The 21,939-nt window shown below is 39.2% G+C and overlaps 3 protein-coding genes across 5 annotated transcripts; 2 read left to right on the top strand and 1 right to left on the bottom strand.

Moving 5' to 3' along the window:
* Window positions 1-2: 2 nt before the first annotated feature.
* LOC144064996 (uncharacterized) lies at window positions 3-2,251 on the bottom strand. The gene is made up of 8 exons (XM_077587928.1): window positions 2,234-2,251; window positions 2,041-2,126; window positions 855-949; window positions 673-789; window positions 490-606; window positions 306-422; window positions 122-238; window positions 3-67 (listed from the first exon to the last, which is right to left on the bottom strand). Exons 1-8 carry the CDS (start codon window positions 2,249-2,251, stop codon window positions 3-5), a joined length of 732 nt encoding a protein of 243 aa, XP_077444054.1.
* A 725-nt stretch (window positions 2,252-2,976) lies between these two features.
* On the top strand, window positions 2,977-7,871 carry enpp5 (ectonucleotide pyrophosphatase/phosphodiesterase 5). Of its 2 annotated transcripts, none has more exons than XM_077587845.1 (4): window positions 2,977-3,212; window positions 3,975-4,838; window positions 5,084-5,260; window positions 5,718-7,871. In XM_077587845.1, the coding sequence occupies exons 2-4, from the start codon at window positions 3,989-3,991 to the stop codon at window positions 6,101-6,103; spliced, it is 1,413 nt and encodes a 470-aa protein (XP_077443971.1). In that variant the 5' UTR covers window positions 2,977-3,212; window positions 3,975-3,988; the 3' UTR covers window positions 6,104-7,871. The 2 variants fall into 2 exon arrangements, with proteins under 2 accessions (XP_077443971.1, XP_077443970.1); XM_077587844.1 differs by having other exon boundaries at window positions 3,972-4,838.
* A 760-nt stretch (window positions 7,872-8,631) lies between these two features.
* On the top strand, window positions 8,632-14,790 carry clic5b (chloride intracellular channel 5b). Of its 2 annotated transcripts, none has more exons than XM_077587718.1 (6): window positions 8,632-9,168; window positions 11,978-12,087; window positions 12,230-12,355; window positions 12,603-12,709; window positions 13,025-13,206; window positions 14,291-14,790. In XM_077587718.1, the coding sequence occupies exons 1-6, from the start codon at window positions 8,725-8,727 to the stop codon at window positions 14,453-14,455; spliced, it is 1,134 nt and encodes a 377-aa protein (XP_077443844.1). In that variant the 5' UTR covers window positions 8,632-8,724; the 3' UTR covers window positions 14,456-14,790. The 2 variants fall into 2 exon arrangements, with proteins under 2 accessions (XP_077443844.1, XP_077443845.1); XM_077587719.1 differs by lacking the exon at window positions 8,632-9,168 and adding an exon at window positions 10,600-10,840.
* Window positions 14,791-21,939: the final 7,149 nt, after the last annotated feature.

The following is a 21,939-nucleotide window of genomic DNA, read 5'->3' as shown; positions in this document are numbered from 1 at the left end:
ATTTAAACTTTTATTTTGAAAAACGTGAGAATGGATGAAGAAACTCCCCTTGGCACCAGGTGGAAATCTGGAGAAAAAAAGGGGGTCAATACAAAGTAAAACACCATTCACAAGGTCTCACCTTTTATTTTGAAAAACTCCACTGATAGGTTTTCGCGTGACCACCAGCACCGTGAAAAATGGTGCTGCCGCAGACTATCTGTACATAGGCAGGAAACCTGGTCCCCCTTGTGGAATTCTGGGAAAACCAAAAAAAAAGGGGTCAATACACAAAGTTAAGTAAAAAACCATTCGCAAGGTCTCACCTTTTATTTTGAAAAACTCCACTGATAGGTTTTCGCGTGACCACCAGCACCGTGAAAAATGGTGCTGCCGCAGACTATCTGTACATAGGCAGGAAACCTGGTCCCCCTTGTGGAATTCTGGGAAAACAAAAAAAAAAGGGGTCAATACACAAAGTTAAGTAAAAAACCATTCGCAAGGTCTCACCTTTTATTTTGAAAAACTCCACTGATAGGTTTTCGCGTGACCACCAGCACCGTGAAAAATGGTGCTGCCGCAGCCTATCTGTACATAGGCAGGAAACCTGGTCCCCCTTGTGGAATTCTGGGAAAACAAAAAAAAAGGGGTCAATACACAAAGTTAAGTAAAAAACCATTCGCAAGGTCTTACCTTTTATTTTGAAAAACTCCACTGATAGGTTTTCGCGTGACCACCAGCACCGTGAAAAATGGTGCTGCCGCAGCCTATCTGTACATAGGCAGGAAACCTGGTCCCCCTTGTGGAATTCTGGGAAAACAAAAAAAAGGGGTCAATACACAAAGTTAAGTAAAAAAACATTCGCAAGGTCTCACCTTTTATTTTGAAAAACTTCACTGAGGTTTTCGCGTGACCACCAGCACCGTAAAAAATGGTGCTGCCGCAGCCTATCTGTACATAGGCAGGAATTCTGGGGCACAATAGATTAACATTAAAAAAGAAATAGACTTGGGCCTAATGAAGTCAAAATTTGACCAAAAAACTCCTACATTTAGCTTTTTTTTTCTCTATAAAACTGCAAAAGACAATATTAGACAAGGTCTGCTGCAGAGACTAAAAATTATCCAGTTTATTTTCCATGTTTTCCTCCACAAACAATCAGGTTCTTGACCATGTGGTGGGAAATATGGAAAACATACTGGACAGGGGCCTGCAAGGTACAAATTACATGAAAATAATTCCTACTTCTGCCTCGAGTTTTTCAGTCAATCATATTAAATATCCAAAGAGCTTCTGTTTTCTCTTATATTTAAATGACACCTGCACTATTGTTGAAGAAAAGTCGTTTAGGTTTTGTCAAAAACACATTTTAAACTAAAAATGGAAAGTTAAGGGGCTTAAAGTATATAATTTATTTAAGTGCAGTTTTACTATTTGGCAGATTTTTTGTAAGTTCAGAAAGATGTGAAAAGCCACATTGAAATTACTCGTTCACTTGCTACTATAGTATTTATTTTTAAATTCAATAGGGACGACCCTACTTTCAATTTTTCCTTTATCGCAGCCATGTCTGGTCTACATTAACCGCAATAATTGAGGGATTACTGTTTAGCCCTGAGGTCTTTAAGAAAGTTAAGGGGCTAAAAGTATATAATTTATTTAAGTGCACAGTGCCACTACATGGCAGATTTTTTGTAGGTTCAGAAAGATGTGAAAAGCTACTCCTTCACTTGCCACTATAGTATTGATTTTTAAATTAAATTCAATAGGGATGATCGTACTTTCAGTTTTTCCTTTATCACAGCCATGTCTGGTCTACATTAACCGCGAAAATTGAGGGATTACTGTTTATTCTTCACGCATCCACTAATGGCATTTGTGTGGGTGATTTATCCACAGGTTTAGCTATTAAAAAAGTACCAAACTAGTTAGTGTTTTCATTCAAAATTTGAATGTATAATGATGAAAAACGAGCCAATTGCGCAAATCCTTGAATACTGAACGCTGACGTTTAAATATTACACGGATAGAGAAAATCGGAACCATTTAAAAATGACTCACTTTGTTATGGCGTCGACAAGCTGCTCCTTTCTGGTCGTTTTGGCCTCATTCTTGATGTTTCCCAGCAGTCTGTGCTCGTTGAGGGACTGAAACACACAATGGAATGATTTCTTTTTAAACAAAGAGCGATCGGTGACACAATGTAGCCAATTTGTTTGCAAACATTTTGCTGTCTGCACACACGCGGGGCTACATTACGCCAACGAATCATGCTCTTATCACTCTTAAGACGAGAACTGGGGCTTCGAAATCCCCAAATGACAACGTACCGAATGTGCTGCATCGTCCTGTGAGAAGTTTGTCAGGCTTTCTTCGGCAAATCGTCACTTTTGAGCTGCTCTGCAGTGCACGTCCGTGCTGCCCTCCTGGCTCATCAGCCATTTTGGGGTTTGACGTCGGCTATTTAAACTCTGACCTCGGCCACGCCTATTAAAAATAGACACACAAAAGAATATAAATTGTTTTCATAATAACGTGCATTAGTCAGTGTGTGTGTATGGGGGGCTGCAAATGCTTTTTGGTTGGACTTTAATACTTAAAAAAAAATACATTGTTTTCATAATCATTAGTCAGTGGGTGGGTCGGGGGCGGGGCTGTAATTACGTGTTGATTGGGCTTTCATACTTAAAAAAATACATTGTTTTCATCATAACGTGCTTTAGTCAGTGGGGGGAGCTGTAAATACTTTTTGGTTGGGCTTTAATCCTTTAAAATACAGTATATTGCACATTATGAACATTGTGATGACATGCACTTTAGTATTTGTTTTTTTACTTCTAGACATTTAAATGATACTTGTTGGCATTATTTTCATTCAGCCCTGAAAAGTAAAAATACACTATTAAATCTATTTTAATACTGTTTGAACCAGCAAACATATAACCCCCCCTCCTCTTGCTCCCCGAGTCCCTGAGCCGATATGACGTCACACCAAAGGCGTACTTGTCCTCACGCGATTCACATTTCCATCCATCCACCCATGCATGTTTGCTTGCAGCGCAATAACGCCATTAATAACGTGTCGTTTCTTCATCTAAGCTGCTTTAGAACGTAAATACGCAGAATAAATACACGAACACTGCCGAATAGGCGGGACTTCCTGCCGGCTGTCAACAGAGTTGGGGTGGTTATCACAGTGCGCACACATAACAGTACACCGATCAGATAGGAAGGTAAGCCTCATATTGACGACTATGGTGAATGTCATTTAAATCGGGTTTGTGGTTTGGGTTTATGGTCTTTTACTTTGTCGGATTGACGACGTGCAATTGCTGTGTGAACCGTGCAAATAGTCATCAGGTCCAAAATGGCTAGAGCAAATTGGACCAGAAATTCAGCGCATCTCGCGTGTAGCAACGCATGTTATGATTTGTCACCGCGCATATCTTCGTGTTTGGCTCCGTCTAATGTGACGTTTTGTCATTTTAATATGTCTACATTGTGGTTTACTCATTTTCGCGTTAACACCGTTTATTGTGGGGATCCGTCCAAGCCCAGTTATATTTTTATAACTTAATTACACCTAATTACTCAGAGTTCTTCAATTTAGAGTCAATATTTTTGCCTTATATGGCGTTCCTTCTCTTTTTGAAGTTTAATATAAAGCTGACATGTGCAATAGTTTTAGATATTGTGTATATTCAAACATCAAAATGCATAGTGAGTCTATAGGATTTGCCATGTTGAGTCCTACCTTCTTTTTTAAAACACTAAATGTTCACTTACAAGTGTTGGGGTTGGTGGATTGGGTGTGTTTTACTTATGTGTCATGTCTGCGTGATTTGCATGCAATTTTGAACCACTAAAAACATAATCAGACAATTATTTTAAGAGGGTGATGATTTATCAAACCTGTCTTGACTTGTCTTTGGTCGAGCTGATTTATAATGCAGATGAAATGGCCACTAAATATTTACTCTGTCTTCTGTTAGCAGGTTTAAACTCCATAATGCCATTTCATCTGCTACGTGGAGGTCTGGCCTACCTGGCTTTTTTGTGGAGTCTCGAGTTGCCTTTAGTTTGTCTCCGTCACTTGAAAGTGCAGCGCCAGCTGCTGCTGGTGTCCTTTGATGGCTTCCGCTGGGACTACGTAAACCGTGTTCCCACGCCAAATTTCCATGCCCTGATGGAGGAAGGTGTGACGGTGGAGCAAGTGGAGAACGTGTACATCACGAAGACCTACCCCAACCACTACAGCATGGTGACAGGCCTCCACGCCGAATCCCACGGCATCGTCGGTAACCAAATGTTTGACCCCAGCCTCGACGTCTACTTCTCCTCTGACAAGGGCAGCGTCCACGAGTCCCGTTGGTGGGAGCAGGCGGAGCCTCTGTGGGTTACCGTTCAGAAGCACGGGGGGCGGAGTGGGGCGGCCATGTGGCCCGGTTCTGATGTGAAGATCCATGGAATGCATCCGACTCATTACCTCCCATTTGACGATTCAGTTAGTTTTGAGTCCCGGGTAGAGAACTTGATCAAATGGTTCTCTGCACCTGATGAGGAGGCAGTCAATTTCGGGGTCCTGTACTGGGGAGAACCAGACATAAGTGGACACAAGTTTGGACCCGAGAGCACCCTGATGGACGCTGTCATCGCGGACCTGGATGAAAAACTCGGTTTCCTGCGTAACAGACTGAAGACGGCGGGCCTGTACGAGAGGGTCAACTTGGTGGTGACCAGCGACCACGGCATGTCACAGGTTTTCCCCGATAAGATTATTGAACTGGACGTGTATGTAGGAAGAGATCTTTACACCTGGGTGGACAACAGCCCCGTGATGGGAATACTACCAAAAGAAGGTAACTTTACGTAATTGGATCACAAGTCATGATTTCAACTAATGAGTAAAGATTAGTACTATCTGATTTTAATTTTTCTCCTAGAGGAAATCTGTTCAAAGCTGCAGCAACTCTTGTAACTGACTTAATTGTCCTACCAATAGTCTGAGGAATAAAAAAATGAGCATCCAAAACTGCCAAAGAAAAAAATATTCCATGGGAAAGTCCCAAAGTTCAATTAAAATGAGTGTGAATGTGTCTTGCAGGGAAGCTGGACGAGGTTTATGACAAGCTGGTTGACGCCAATCCGTACATGGCGGTCTACCGGAAAGACGCCATCCCCGAACGCTTCCACTACAGCCACAACAATAGGATCATGCCCATCTTGTTGGAGGCCAAAGAAGGATGGATTATTGTGCAGAACAGGAGCACACTGATCACATGTAAGTCTCTACGCCTCTTACAAATTCCTTTTAGTGCAGATTTCTCCCTCGATGATTCTTCGCTTTGCTTGTTCTTCATAGAACTGAATCCCTTTTGATGTCATTAACAAAAAAAGCAGGTGTAGGAGTGTGTGTGTGTGCATGAACTGAAACCAAGACGTTTTTCTTGATCAGGCTTGACAGGCAGAATTTCTCATCCTTTGATACTTTTTTGTGGCGTTAACCAGGTATTAAAAATAGGACTGACTTCCTCGTGTGCAAATAGAAGATGGGCTGTTTTAAAATAGTCCTCAGTGAAAGTGAAAAACGAGAACAATGGTGGAATCTGAGACGACTTGAGCATGTGTCTTTTCTAGCCTCAACGATTTTTAAATCTAATCGGTTTCTTGTCCAATTAGGGTACTGCAGCCCACTACAGACTCATGTCGTATTGACTATGCTTGTGATCTCTTCTCAGTGGGAAATCACGGGTACGACAACACCCTGCGCAGCATGCAGCCCATCTTCTTGGCCCGGGGTCCGGCCTTCTGCCAGGACTACGTGAAGCCCGCCATGCGCACGGTGGATCTGTACCCGCTCATGTGCCACATCCTGGCCGTCCCCCCTCTGCCTAACAACGGTTCCTTGCTAGATGTGGAGGATCTTCTGCGGCCCGAGTCTACGCCGTTCCCACCCAGAATCTCGAACGCCGGCACGGTGGTGGGCGTTCTCTTAGGGGCCATCCTGGCAGTGGGCTTCCTGTTGGCGTTCGTGCGGCAGGTGACGCTCAAGCAGCTCCCCTCGCTCAGACACATCCGCAGGGAGATGTCGCAGCCTTTACTGCAAGAGGACTTGAACCTGTAGCTGGAGGAAGAAAGCAAAAGGTGGAGGAGGTCCAATCAGGAGGAGGTGGAGATCCGGGTCCAGTGTGGTAGGATTTAAAAACACTTTATGTGATCTTTTGAGGTTTCTGAAAGGATGAAACATTTAAGTTTCCAGTAAAATTACATAGAGAGTAAAGAGTAGACTTTTTCAAACTTGAAAACCTTTCATGGTGATTACAGGAATTTATGTGAATTCAATGGGAATGGCTCGTACTTTCAACTTTGTCTCACTCCATAAACCAAAAAGTTTTTTTTTGGTAGTTGAGTAGTCCTTAAAAGTCAATGAAACCTGGTCTGATATTGGAAGTCTAGGTTATGACAATATATATTTTTTCCCAACTTGTTTTCTCTTAGCCTTCAAACTAAAATTCAGTCTCCCCCGCAAATGCATTGAATTCTCATGGAAAGTTTCCAATAATTACACCTTAATTGTGAAATTCGATGATGCCATTTCGATTGTCAATGACACCCTTTACTTAGTGTAAAACAGGCATTTTTTGTTGTCACAACAGTAGCTCGTCTTGCTTTACTCTTAACGACGATAAATAAGTCGACTTAAAATCTGCTGCCTCGTAAGCTAGTATTAAAAGTGCAGATTTTTTTGAAGTTGTCATGTTGCTGTTTGCATCCTTGCGTGGTCAAACGGCAGTTTTTTGTGGGCAAGTATTTTAAAGCCCTACAAAATGTAGCCTTTTAGGTGCAAAAGGCAGCAGAAGCAGGATTTGCAACTCTCAGCGTTGCTATCATAATGGTGAATCTGAGGGTTTGAATTTTTAAACAAGCTAAAGACTTTGAGACAATCTCATGAAAGTTGCATACATTGTAATGTTTCCTCTTATCACGTGTTTACTTGATCTTTCGAGGACTATTTTAAAAGTCCTTGGACTAATACAACCATTGTCTTACTGGCAAAAGTTTCCCATTACAGCCAATAAGATGTCAAAATAATAATTTCTATACATACACAGACATTGTTAAAAGGAAAGTACAATAGTATACGACTATGCTCAAAAAAAGGAATACAAAAAATAAATAGTAAGACAGTTGTTGTATGCTGAATTGTCCTACAAAGAGTGTAAAATAACACTTTAAAAAAAACATATTTTCCTGTCCAGCTGTGTTTAAATGTCATCCCGTGTCTGCTCTTACATGTTATTTGTTCAGTCTCGCTGTATGTCGTAACGTCTTGCCGTGAAATTCTTTCAGCTATTTCTATGTGAGTAGAATGTCAAGTGCAGTTTTTGCCATTGTCACTCATTTCTTGCTGTTTCTGGCCAGAACTGTTCTTACCATTTGCACTACATGACCGACAGAGGACAGTACTGAGTAGGGTATGTATACTTTGCACTTCATCTTGTTTTTAGGCAAAAAAAAGAAAAGTTGGTGCCTCTCGCCAAATAGATTTAAAAATCAGTGCAGTCAAACTAGTGGTAGTGAGTTCAGAAAATAAGTATTTTTCTGTCTTTTTGCTTTTAGGTATTTCTAGCGTTAACAAGGTACCTAAGCCCCCGACCTCAAATGACACTGTGATGTATTGTTTTCCGATTTCTATTGTATATTTTCAGACAGAACGGAAAATTAGTGTCTTCTGACTGATGAATGAAATACACATGCACAAACGCAATTATCGGAATGATTTGTTCAAAGGATACAAATGGGTTGCATTTATAAAGTGTAACATGACTGTGATTATAAAATGAAATGTTTGCCATGTTTAAAGCATTAAAATGCCTTTTGAGTTTGAATAACTTGGCTTATTTTCTCGAGCGTTAATGGAATGTTATGATTTCATGAGTGCCGACTTTCTGTTTTAGGATCAAATTAAAATGAAGAGTATAGATGTATATTAAATTTCCTGATTTTCCCCCTTTTAAATCAATAATTGTAATTTTTTAATCCATTTTTTCTGTGTTTTTAGTTCAAAAATCATTTTGTAAAATCTAAAAATATATTAAAAAAAGCTAAAATAAACATTGTTTTAGATCTATAAAAAACTGAACATTCAGGGCTTTTAATCCAGTTCTTTCAATCAATTTATAAAAAAATAAATCTAAATATTATATCTAAAATCCGGCCCACGTGAAATCAAGTTGACGTTAAAGCGGCCCGCGAACCCTTGATTTATTTGTTAGTTACATTTGGGGAAATACATTAAATTGTAATAAAAAAAATAATCCTAAGGCCTCTAAAAGTACAAAAAAATGTATCGGATACATTTATGGGGCTATTCAACAATGGCAATATAAAAATAAATTCAAAAATAAATTGTGGGATTTATATCTATAACAAATGATGTGGCCTTATGTTGCCCGCTTAGTGAGACTAGATACAACTTACAAAATAAAAATATAAACAAACTGAAAAAGTGACTTTGGAGTCGATCCCGTCAAAACTTCCAAGTACGAATGAAGCTAGCGGGTTTCAGAGAGGAAGCAAACTTTGTAAATGATCACTGGGTTGCCAGGTTCAAAGGTCCTTTTTACAGGGAGTCATCGCTGGAATTTGCTCGGCCGGGCATAGGCTCACTCAGTCTTCCGTGAGGCAGCCGCCGCCACCATCGCTTTTCTCCACTCCTCCATCGGAACAATCCCAGAACCTACCATGGAAGTAACCGTGGACGATGTCACGGTGCACGTCTCGGCCGAGGAGCAACACACCTCACCTGAATACATGGACACCAGAGACGGGGAAAAACGTAGCCGCTCTTCTTCGTCCTCATCATCATCCTCCAGCCACAAAGAAGAGCAAAAAACCCAAAAGAGTGTGGAGACCAGTAACGTATCGACATTAGAGAAGATCCCCCTCCATGAGACCAAGGCAGAGGAAGTGAACGGCGGATCCAGACGCTCCTCTTCCTCTTCTTCATCCTCCCGGAGGGCAGACAACGCCGAGGATGGGATGCTGATGGCTTACAAGCACCGTGACGAGGCGGCCAAGGAGGATTTGGTGGACTACAGCATTATGACCTTGGAGAACGTCGTTCTGGATGAGAATTCCCTCGCTCCGGTCGGGCCCGGCGATCCCGAGGTCTCGCTTTACGTCAAGGTAGGACAACTTTACATCTCCAGTTCAAAGGTCAAATTTGTACCAAGTACGTTGCCCTTAATGTATGTGAAGATGCCTGCTTATTAGTGTGGAATGGGTTGGAAATTTGTTTTTTTTAGAGTTATCTCTCCGCCATCACAGTGGTGACAGTCATTTGTTTGTAACAATCTTTCGGGGAGCGTCCTTCCATTTACAACAGTAAATTGTGCGCACACCGTATTTCTTATCTTTTATTGCCCAGATAAACAGCGGGCAGAGATCATTGCTGTAAAGCACCACGCCCAAGCTATGCACATTTAGTCACATTTCCATAACAGTGAATTATTATTATATTATGTGATCCATTTCAGGGGTCTACTGTAGCCATGTTAGAATCTTTGCTGATTTGGCAACTGTTTTTTTAAGTGACATTTAAGGGATTTTACCAATAGTGGAAAGTAATTTAAGTAATTTGAACAATTATGTAGATAATTTAGAGTTAATCACATTTTCAAAAGCAAGCCTTTTGTGTGTGTGTTTTTTTATTGATGTGCCAAACATTTATTTCAAATGTAATTAGACAGTGAATCACTAAAGAGAAGCAGGCTTTTTAAAAAGACATAATTTGACTAAAGAAGAATCAGGTCACTACTCTAGTATTAATTAAATATTACATTATGGAATGTCAGAACTTTAAACATACTTTTTAAATCTACAAAATGCAACAACTGTATTTTTTTTTAAACATTCATCAATGGGAATAATTATTAATGTCTAATGCCAAATGTAAGTTTGTTAGTCTTAAAATTGATCTAGCAGTTGGGAACAAAAAAAAACCAAAATGGCAGTTTTTTTTCACTTAAACGGGGGAAAAAAGTTGCATTGAGGCACCTTAACAAAGCTATTTTGTATAATAATTCTTCCAAGTATTTCTACCTTGGCTTAACTTGACTTAATATGTGTTACTATTTGACAGGTCAGTGAATGATTAGCCTTGTCCCTGAATCTTATCATTATCTTTAAAGGGACATCTAATAGCTAAACCCTTGAGGAAATACAAATATTTAATTGCTATTTTATTACATTTGCTCAGTTTAACGCAAGTTCACAGGACAGAAAATGAAGGGACAATGCTTGAATTCTCATAACTTTAAGTCTAATTTTCAGGAGGGGAATTACATTATAAAATATACTAACTAATATAACCCTTCCTAAGTAGAAAATTTGCACCTATTCATGCATTTGTTCCCATTTGAAAATGGATTTACGTGGAAAAGCTTGTATATTTTGCTCGTCTTCACTTTCTCCATTTTCAGTATAGGTGAACACTTGTTATTAAAAATGCAGCACAGGCTCTGCCCCCTTCGTACCCCCCCACCCCGGCTCTCTTACACCCGCCTCCATCTATGCAACATAGCCTGGCACCTGTTCCTGTTTGCACTCGGTGTCATTGAACACTTTACTGCTTGCATTCCAGCTGCTTTACCAGACAAATCTGACCTCAATCTGCATCCCCGACTCATCAGCTGACCTTTTTTCGAACCCTCTATTGAACCATCAGACTTGGACCTTGGCACCGTTTGTGTGTAGTTTGAAGATAGGATGTAGTGGAGTGATAAATTCAAGTGTGGGGCATTGAGGAATAAATATGTCAGGCCCTGACAAAGAGCCGGATATTGAACTTTTTGTCAAGGTAAGTCTAAAAAACGAGACAAAATGTGACTGCGAATGTGTGGCTCCATGTAACAAAATAGCAGAGGTAAACTTACCTGCGATGCTCAGTGATGTGCAGCTTCTACTTCTCTTGTGCAACATCCTCCATCGCTGCTCGGCGCCCCCTGGGAGCAGACGAAGGGGTGTGTGTGCACCTGTGGCATGGAATGAAAAGAAAATAACAAATTATCCTCATGGCAATAATGCTGAATTCCAAAATTGGCAACAAAAAGCCTTGAAAATGTGTGTTTTCATTATAGATGGTTTGTGGCCTAGATGCCAAATTACATTGAAGTGAATGGGTTCTATAACTAATATCAAGGTTAAGTATGAAAATAATGTGCGTGTGTGTAGCGATCATTCACTGCCAGCTTTTCTGAGTTCAAATGGGTTAGGTTACTTTTCCCAGTAATGGCAGTGTGTAGTATATAATTTGATGTACTGTATTTATACATATGGACATAAAATGTATTTCACATTAGTAAATGAACTATTAAGCATATTAATTTGTCTGAGCAGGTCCATCATGCATTGTGGAGATCAGCAGGTTAGCAGCCTTTGTGTGTGTGTGTGTGCGTATGTGTGTTTTCCATGTTGGCTACTGTCATTGTATCACATTATGTTGTATTTGTTATGTCGTCGTGTGCTAACAATGACACATGGTGGAGTGCGTTCGAGCCGATTCGACAACTTTTTCGAGTCGGGTCTGCTGCGTTCTGGTGTTTGAGTGCGTGTGTGTGTGCGTGTGTGTGTGGATGAGACATGTATAATTTAGACGTTTGGTTAGAGGAGTTAGTGCTCTGCTACACTGAAACATGAGCTCATTCCAAATCAATTGGGTTCTTCGTGCATCGCTATTTTCACATGGATGCCCACTTTCCTGTATCACATTTCATGGTTCATGCCCCAATTTTTTTTCATACACGTGTGATCTATTTTTAAAGTTATATTGTAACATGGCAGGCCACACTGGAAGTCAAGGTGCCCGACTAAGTGTTGTTCCCATAGAGAAAATAGACCCGAGCAGTGTGTTTTGCTCCTATTCATTTAGTTTGAGCTGTTTTTTTTAGGAGTAACGTATTGCTCTTATTTAATAATCATGATCTATCGTTCCCAGGCGGGCAGCGATGGCGAGAGCATTGGCAACTGTCCTTTCTCTCAGCGTCTCTTCATGATCTTGTGGCTCAAAGGAGTCGTCTTTAACGTCACCACGGTGGACCTCAAGAGGTGAGCGAGGATTTTAATACAATAATCACTATAATCCCACAGCAAATCCAATGGTGTATACATTTTGTGTAGGAAATTGCTTCAATGCAAACACTGAGCAGGGAAATGAAACAATCTTGCTTTTTTTGTCGTATTCCCTTAGAAAGCCGGAAGACCTGAACAACCTGGCCCCTGGCACCCATCCGCCGTTCCTGACCTACAATGGTGACGTCAAAACGGACATCAACAAGATTGAAGAATTTCTGGAGGAAATGCTTGGGCCACCAAAGTAACGCACGCACACGAATTAGGCCACTAGGACGCTTCAGCTGTCCAATTTATTGACAGATTTTCCTACTGTCCAATGAATGTTTTAAACTCTTGCACTGCTGACGGCATTATAAAATGATTAGTTATTTGAACTGAAGTTGGTGTAAACATATATTACAAACATTCTATTTACTGTATATGGTTTGGATCACACACTATAAAATGTATTACTACTAATCGCTCTTATCTTCCAAATTGTAACTGAGGTACCCCAAACTGTCGGTTAAGCAAAGAGAGTCCAACACGGCAGGCAACGACATCTTTGCCAAGTTCTCCGCCTTCATCAAGAACACCAAGATGGATGCCAATGACGGTGTGGCACTTAACTTTTTATTTTTATTTATTTTTGTTCTCTGCTAAACAAATTTGAAATAGAAAATATGTTTTTGCCATTTGCATGTAAGAGTCGTTATAATTTTGTAAGTTTTTAATTTTTTTTAAATGTGAAATCTCCCCAAATCTGAAAAATATCCATTTTTATTTTGACTTCTTTAAAAAATATGCATTGTGAATAAATCCTCAGTAGAGGGCAGCAGGCTACACCGTTTTTCATTTTAAACAGCTTGATGCCCTCTAGAGGACATTTTCGCTTCTGACACTTGATCATATTACATGATATGATTTTTAGGCCTGGAAAAGGGGCTGACGAGATCCCTGAAGAAGCTGGATGACTACCTAAACAGCCCGCTGCCTGACGAGATTGACGCCAACAGCGCGGAGGAAGAAAAGACATCCAGAAGAGGCTTCTTGGACGGAAACGAACTGACCCTGGCCGATTGCAACCTGCTGCCCAAACTGCACATAGTTAAGGTCAGATTGGGGCATTGAGCCCCCAAATTCAAATAAAAGCATACCATTTCTCAACGAGGAGACCTGCCTATACATACATACATATACACATACGTATACACATACATATATACACATAAATATATTTACACATACGCACACATACAGACACATGCACACATACATACACACACATACATATGTATATACATATATACACATACACATTTATATACACATGCATACATATATACGCATATATACATACATATATAAACATACACATACATATGAATGTACATATATACACGTATACATATATATGTATATACACACATGTATATATATGTACATATATATTATATATATGTCTAAAATACATTTTAAACCTTTTTCTTCAACTTAAGACATATATATATATATATATACATATACATACATACATATACATACACATACATATACATATATATGTATACATATATATACATACATAAAAAATGTATATATATGTATATATATGTGTATATATATATACATACACACATATATACACACACATACATATATACACATACATATATATATATATATATATACATATATATACACATATATATGTATATATACATATATACACATATATATGTATATATACATATATACACATATATATGTATATATACATATATATACACATATATATGTATATATACATATATATACACATATATATGTATATATACATATATATACACATATATGTATATATACATATATATACACATATATATGTATATACATATATACACACATATATATGTATATATATATATATATACACACATGTATGTATATATATCATACATACACACACCCTTTTTTGTTGTTTTGTTGAAATCATTCTTTTATATGATTATAGTGTCGCGACCTCTATTTAAATTAGGTGGCTAAAAGACATTTAATACCTTTTTCTTCAACTTAACTACATTTCTTGTATATCAGATGATCAAAATCACGCCACTTGGACCCCAGAGTTGGCTAGGTTAGACTCTAGCCCCACCGGACAATTAAAAGACACTGATAGTCCTCCATTACTTTCCAGGTGGTGGCCAAAAAGTACCGCGATTACGACATCCCCTCAGATATGACCGGCATCTGGCGTTACCTGAAGAACGCGGCCGCCCGTGATGTGTTCAGCAACACGTGCGCCGCCGACTCGGAGATCGAGATGGCCTACAAGGACGTGGCCAAGAGGCTGGCCAAGTAGTCTTTACGCAACCTTTACACTCGGCCCTCCAGAGATTTATTAGTTGAAGGATGCACGAATGCACTCAGATGTGACGGATGGTCCCCATCCCGCTGTCTGTATTTATTCCTGGTGACACAAAGCTCCCTTTCACATGTGCTGCGTGCGTAGCTTTGACTCACAGACGCGTCGAGGCGCTAAGATTTATTTATCCCCACGCCCGTGGACGTCTCGCCTGAGTCCCATGTTTATTATTGAGCTCCCACTGCGCCACGTCTTCCCCCCGAGACGGCGCGCCTACGAGCCGTCAATGTTCCCACTGCTTGTCATTAAACTCTGCTTGTTCTGCCTCCTCACGCGTTTCTCTTCTTTTTTTGTTTTTTTTAAGGAAACATTGAAATACGGCAAGCAAGGCGAGCACCATGTTTGGGCCCTTTTGTTCCGCTAACATAACAAAATTTGCGGGAAAGCTTTGGCAAAGTCGCAACGTCCCACGTTCTTGCTCCTCTTTTTGTCGTAAAAACGTTGGCAACTATCTCCTCTCACATTTTACACCCGATTCACAACTCTGTTCCGATTCCAAAATTCTCTCAAATTCACGTCATACTTTTATTAGCCTCCAAAATTTACGGTCCCTTCAAAAAAGTCCTTTTTTTATTTTTCATTTTTTTACAAAACACACCCCCTAAGAAACATTAACTTCCAATGGACTTGGAACCAACCCAATTAAATATATATTTTTTATTTTTGACTTAATTTTTTTTTTGTAATTTCAACCATTGAACTACATTGCTCACCCCTTTTGAAAAATTGAATCAAGAAAATCTTACCAAAATGCACGCTTTCTAGGCAGCCCGTTGCTCCAGTGGATATTGCGTCGGGCTTACAGCTCTTAGATGGAGGGTTAGATCATCTCCGGACCTTCCTGTGTGAGGATTTGTGGTAAAGACAATCAATAATTGCACACATTCTACCCTTTGGGAATATTTGACCCCATTGTTAACATTGTTGAACCCACAATAAACTCCCCATTAGCTTCTATTCAATTCAAACTCTAATACATACAAACAATTCTAATAATATTAAACTAGGAAGCACAAAATCAATACTCTTAGAGCCACACACCAAAAATATCTCAATTAGCGGACATTATTGTTGACCAAAAGCTTCCAATGAAGTCCATTTACAAATATAAACACATTTCTAATCTCTTTCTAGTCCCATCATTCACATATCTACATTTTACTACAGTTTTTCCACTTTTGGTGGGTCTGGTCATTATATATGTCGCTAAAAATTCACCATCAACAGAGACAGACGTCCTATCCATTTTGACTGGGGACATCTTCGATGGCCATGAGCATTAAAATGTCATCTTAAACAAGGTGAGCGAATAATTGGAAAAGACTTGTGAAGTTATTCAATACACTGGCGATTAGTATGACTATGCCTTGGATCAACTTGGGGGTCGGTCATGCTATAATGTTTGACGTACAAAATCCATCAGTGGAGATCATTTCTTTGGCGAACTGAACGACTCAGTGGAAATGTAACTTTATCCTATGTGGTAAGCCCTAGTCATATTTTACATTGAAAGTAAACTAAAAAGCGCTTCCTTTGCATGCTGACTGCGGCTCGAAAGTGTCGTCATCCCGTTTTATTTATCCTACTGAAACTTTGTTGAATTGCAACCTATCATCTTATCTACAGATTTGTTTTTTGTATTTGAATCATTTAAAAAAAAAATTATTTAAAAGGCAAAATGGGTCAAGATGGACCAAGACGGCTCGAGTTTTTCTGCAGCAACCTTGATCAAGCTTCTAGCACGTGCTGTGGTTTGGAACAGTAACCGTGAAAGTAGATCACTTTGACGGTGACTGCAAATAAACGATAGATTTCAACAATTAAAACCCCCAGAGAAATGCTTTACTATATATGGTCATTTTTTTAAACAGATAAAAGCCTCACTATATAGAACATTTTTATATTTTGTATAAAAAAATCAACAATTTAGGGTGGCTAAAAATGTTTTAGGGGGTTGAAGACCCCTTATTTGATTCTATATTATTTTAAGTCGCTTATTTGAAGGCATTTTATGGTAATGATTCAAGTAATAATAGTAAAATGGAGGACAACACGCTAAAAAGGCAACTGTTAAAATAGGTTTTCCAGATAACTACACCCTTTAAAAAAACACAGCTAACAGGCTGTCAGTGGTTAGAGTGAAAAAAAAAACATGTAAGTTACACTTATGTATTACTCGCAGGCCCTGAAAAAGTGCAATTTATAGTCCGCAAAATGTTGTAATTCAGTGTTGCCTGATAATAAACTAAAATCTGTATAAAAGTGGCTTTTAACTCTCCATTCTTTTTGTTAACCTAATTGAAACTTAGTGTGTGGGCAGTAGTAATCAAATTCATCAGCCCGTTTTCCGTTAATGAACAGCGTCCTGAAAAAGTGGGAACATGCAAGGGTGCTTGACCTGACGTCCCTTGGCTGCGTCTGTTCCCCATGAAGTTCTACCCCCCAACCCCTATTTGGATGTTGTGTCATTTCAAAGAGTGACGTGGATGCAGGAGCCGTCCCCAAAAGGGGTCCGCAGACAAAGGTGTCCTTTGTTTGCATGCTTGGTCGCTGTCCATGGTCCTGATATCTTTGAAAATGAATGCCATTCCTATGTTTCAATGTGGGAGACCTATTTGCTACATTTTTTAAATTCTGAAATTAAAAAGTGTCTTTCAATAACTAACTGTGTTCCTATGTTGACCACCAGGATGCAGTATGAAGCAGTCATGCAGAAAAAAAAATCAAGAAGAGTCCCACTACTACTAGCACTAGCACTACTGCTACCACAATCACCACTACTACCACTACTACTACTGTCACTCAGGTTGATTGTTTTTTGTTGTAGCTGATAAAGAATATATGCGGATGAGTACTGGTATATTTAATTTATTTAGATACACAAAGTCTAATTCTCTTTAGATTAATTTGAAAAGTAAACCTCAACTTCGTAGTCTAAACCCAAAGAAACCTCGTTTTTGTCCAAAATGTTGCTTGCTGCGTCTTTATTTTAGCGCCATGATATAGAACTCCTATCTCAAGTTTGGCCATGATATAAGACTAATATCTCAAGTTTGCGCTCGCCAATCAAAGCAAAACGTATTGAGATAATCCGCATGTTCTTTCCAGAACTGAATTGTGTCAAAGACTCCGGTTTAAAATCTTCCATTTTGCATTTCAAGAACTTTCTAAGGCTCATCAATGCTTCAGCTCTCCATGTGCAAGTTCTCCACGAATTGCCGTCTCTATTGCGTTTTCTTTTTGATATACGACACATTTTTGCGGTCCCCAAAAAGTGTTTCCCTGCGGAGCTTGGGGGCTTTTTGACTGATTTTCTGTCTTGTGCGAGGTTGTGGCCGACTGCCTGGATGGACTTTTCCTGCCAGCTGATCATTTCTTGCATCGGGTCAACAAAGAAGTCGCATTTATGAGTTGGTTTAGGGTCGATGGGGTGGGGGAATTTCGGGTGGGGGCGCCAATCCGAGACGGCATGGGATCTGGCATTCATTTAGCTTGCGGAGGCAAAAATGTGTTGGAGCAGCGCTAACTTAATAAGCACAAGCTAGTCTGCCTTTGGCTCCGAGGAGGGCCGCATGGGTGGGCGCCCCCCTCCTCATCTAGGCCCCATTTGAAAGAGCCACTAGGGGGCGCTAAGGTAGGCCTGTATATTGACTGACGATGACTTGGGCGCCTTTTTATGAGGCCGATATAAACGATCCTTCCAGAGTAGGCCTCGTGGGCTATGATGTGGGCGTTCTAAACACCCCCCGTGCTAGACAGACCCCACCTCTTCACCCCCTGAGCGCAAATGAGAAATCAAGATGAACATAAGGAGGACACAGCGTGAATGGAAACCAAATCATTTTGAACTTTTAAAAAAGCCTCCCAGGAGAGCGAACACCTCCGCCAAAGTCGATCTAAGGTGTTTACACAGTTTGGACAAGTCAAAAACCCAGACTCAAACCCTATGGAAAAAGCATTCTATCAGTTATAGTGGCAAAACAGTCTGATGTTCTTCACAATGTTGGAACAAAGCATTGCTAGTGACAATTAGCAACTATGTCCATCACATAGTCAGAGCCTGTTATGTTTTGTGTCTATTTTTTGGACACAAAAGTTTCTTGATTTTGAGCTATTTCAAAGCATCCTTTGAACACTTTGGCAACGCTCTTCAGTGTGTGTGCGTGTCAAATTTGCAAGATGTATTTATTTTCACTTTACAAAGACTGACACTTGCAAGAGGCCTTCTTGTGCACCTTTCACACAGTCAAGTGATGCAAATGTCTCTGGGCGTCTGGCTTGTTTTACCTTCATTACTTTAATTGCACAACGCCGGGAAAGTCAAAGTCAAACCAGTGACAGATTTTTTTTTTTCCACCACCCACAATCATTTAAATTCAGGGAAATCCCAAGAATGTTCTTGACGTGAACTTTCTTGAAAACACACACTCACACACACATGTGGATGGTGAAGCTTCAGCCCCCCCTAAGTCCCCCCCCCCAACCCTTCGACTTCTTCCCAACTCATGTGAACACTTAGATTGGCTCTATTATGTCTGGGAATAATGTAAAACAGCTTCCCGGCATGTCCGTGTCTCTGCTCCCGTCTCTGGAACGCCACTTTGACGGCGGCGGGAGTCTAAAGGAGCGACGCCCAACTGAAGCCACCACCCAGCCTCAACCCCCCCTAACTGCCGCCACCGCCGCCGTCCAAAGACAACTCACGCTCAGACAGAGCAAAGTTCCCAAGTTGACGCCGCACGGAAAAGTCAGGGTACTGTATTTTCCGGACTATAAGTCAAACTTATTTGTCATTGTCCGGCTAACCCTGTGACGAATACTCAATTGTGACGTTTTTTTAAAGGCTATAATTATCAAAAAAAGTGTAAATGTAAAATTAACAGTTGCCTATTTAGCCTGTTGTTCTCCATTTAACTATTTTTATTTTCAAGTACGTTTGTCCCTGGTTTCTGATCAAATAAAAAAATCGCCCTCCCTTAAATGCAACTTACTATATTTCAGTGCCTTATATTACAAAGACAACAAGAAAACATAGTCCTTGTTCAGACTGTAAATAATAAATCACAGTATTTATATGGTGTGATGACAATATAGATGAACCTGCGCACAAATTGTTCATTTTTTAACCACAAAATACCAAATTGTGCTTTCAAAACGATGAACATTGCATTTTTCTGCTCACCCAGACGTCCAACTTGTTCGTGGGATTGAATAAATAACTAAAAATCACATTTTAGGCATGTTTATTCTATATAGTGATGCCAATTCAATTAAAAAAAATCAATCTGGACATGTATCGCCACTAATGGCAGCCAATGAGTTAAAAGAAGGTGGAGCAAACACTTACCTATGACCATATTTGGACGAGACGAATCCAGATATTCATTCATTCATTTTCTGAACCGCTTAATCCTCACGAGGGTCGCCGACAAGCCAGACAACTTCCTGAAAAATAAAATGAATCACGTTAATTCACAGCATGGAATTCCACTAAACCCGAAAATGTCGTAAATCAATATGAATCACCACGACAAAAGACAAACGCACCCATCCAAACAAACACGCAAACACACATGCAAAAAATAAAATAAATAAAGAGCTTGGAAAGGATTGGGACAGATGTTGGTAGTTATCGAGGAGACAGTGAGAAGAAAAAAAATCCTACCATTAAAATTCATCAAATCATCTAAAAGCTTTTTATTTGCTTTCTCCAGTTACAACACAAATACTTTGGACTTTTCAGGCTGAAGCAGCGGGAATGTCAAGCGCGGGTGTGTGTGTGTGTGAGTGTGTTTGTATAAAAGCTGATTCCCTCTGCGTGCAAACCTTCAATAATCAAATCCTCCCAAAATGACTTTATGATATTAGCGCCCACAAAGTGACAGATTATATGACAACCGACCGCCCACCATTGACGTCTGCGGCTCTTTTGAGACAAGAAAGTTTGTTGTAGAGCTGATAGTGCAAAACTTTGTCTGTAGTGATGAATTTCTTAAGAAAAACCAAAATATTGAAGAAGTGTGGTTACAAAAAAAAAATTGAAAGTGAGCTAAATTTGGATAAAAGGTTCTCCTTGTTTGTCACAATTTTGTAGGAAAAAAAGCTCACGTAACATAAAAAACAAAACAAAAACAAACAATAAAATAGGGTAAATAAACCAAAATAGAAAGTACATTTTAAATAAGGCATTGAAAAAATACAAAATTAAATTAAGGAATAATTTAAATGAAATGAAAAGTTAAAAAAAAGCAATTTAAGAATAAAAGAACAAAAAAATAACATTTTATATCAAACGGAAAAGAAAATAGAACCTCATTTCTAATTTTTTCGCCACAAAAGACAACAGACAATATTTAAGATAGTTTTTTGGTAGAGAAAATAAAATGTCCTAATAGTACTTTTTGCATCCAATTTCACATTTTCCAACATTTTTAAAATCAATTACCCCATGCTTAATTTTGTAGAAAATCTGACGAAATTTTTATCACAAGATGGTCCTCTGAAATAGAAAATGTAATTAAATGACATTACACGGACATAAGAAAATATTGAGTGAAAAATGCACATTGCCTACAAATTCGAATTAATTTTGGTACAAAATTCCACTGCATTTTTCTGATGTTCTATCGTGTTCTCATACAAAAGTTTTTTTTAAAAAGTCCTACCATCGGATGACCAAATGAGCTGGGATTGATTGTCACAGACTAGGATACAAACGTTAAAAATACATATTTCATCATATTGCTGGTCGACAAAAACATGTGCTTTTTACTTACTACCCTGTTTTACATTTTGCACAAAATCCCACTTGAATGGGACATCGAGAATGTCGAACTTAAGACAGTTGTGGACCAAAAACACCCAATCGGGCAACAGGATGGCATCAAATGACTTTTGTAACCATCATTAAGTGCTTTTACTGATTCAAGATGGTGTCTACCTGGAAAAAATATGAATATAAAAGACAATGTGAGTGTCAAACACCCTGACAAACTTTCTCAAAGTTGTCATTTTGCTCACAACAACAAAAAATGTAAAAGAAAAAAAGTTTGATTGTCGGCTTGGCTGGAAAACTTGCATCTTTGGGTGTCACTAGAGTTGTTTTTTTCCCTTAAATGATCAGCTTTTTGTGGTTCTTTTGAAAACTATTATCATAAGGACGCAGCAAAAATATTGGGATGAGTCAAGTTTCAAAAATACAATAATACATAAGTTATGGCTTCATAAGTTAAACAGGAAGCGGAGCGCCCTGTAATATACACGTTTAAATAAGTCTCGCTGCTCAGTGCGTCTCCGTATTGTCGTATAGAAAAAAAAAAAAAACATAGAACATGCCTAATGCTAAAAAGAAAAAAAGAAAAAATACCGGTACAAGAAAAACGCAAAGAAAAGTCGAACTCATTCACTCCCACATTGAAGTC

Source organism: Stigmatopora argus, chromosome 19 (assembly GCF_051989625.1).
Source record: "Stigmatopora argus isolate UIUO_Sarg chromosome 19, RoL_Sarg_1.0, whole genome shotgun sequence".
Taxonomy (NCBI): Eukaryota; Metazoa; Chordata; class Actinopteri; order Syngnathiformes; family Syngnathidae; genus Stigmatopora; species Stigmatopora argus.
Note: the sequence above shows the minus strand (reverse complement) of the source record. Positions and strands in the feature narration are given on the sequence as shown.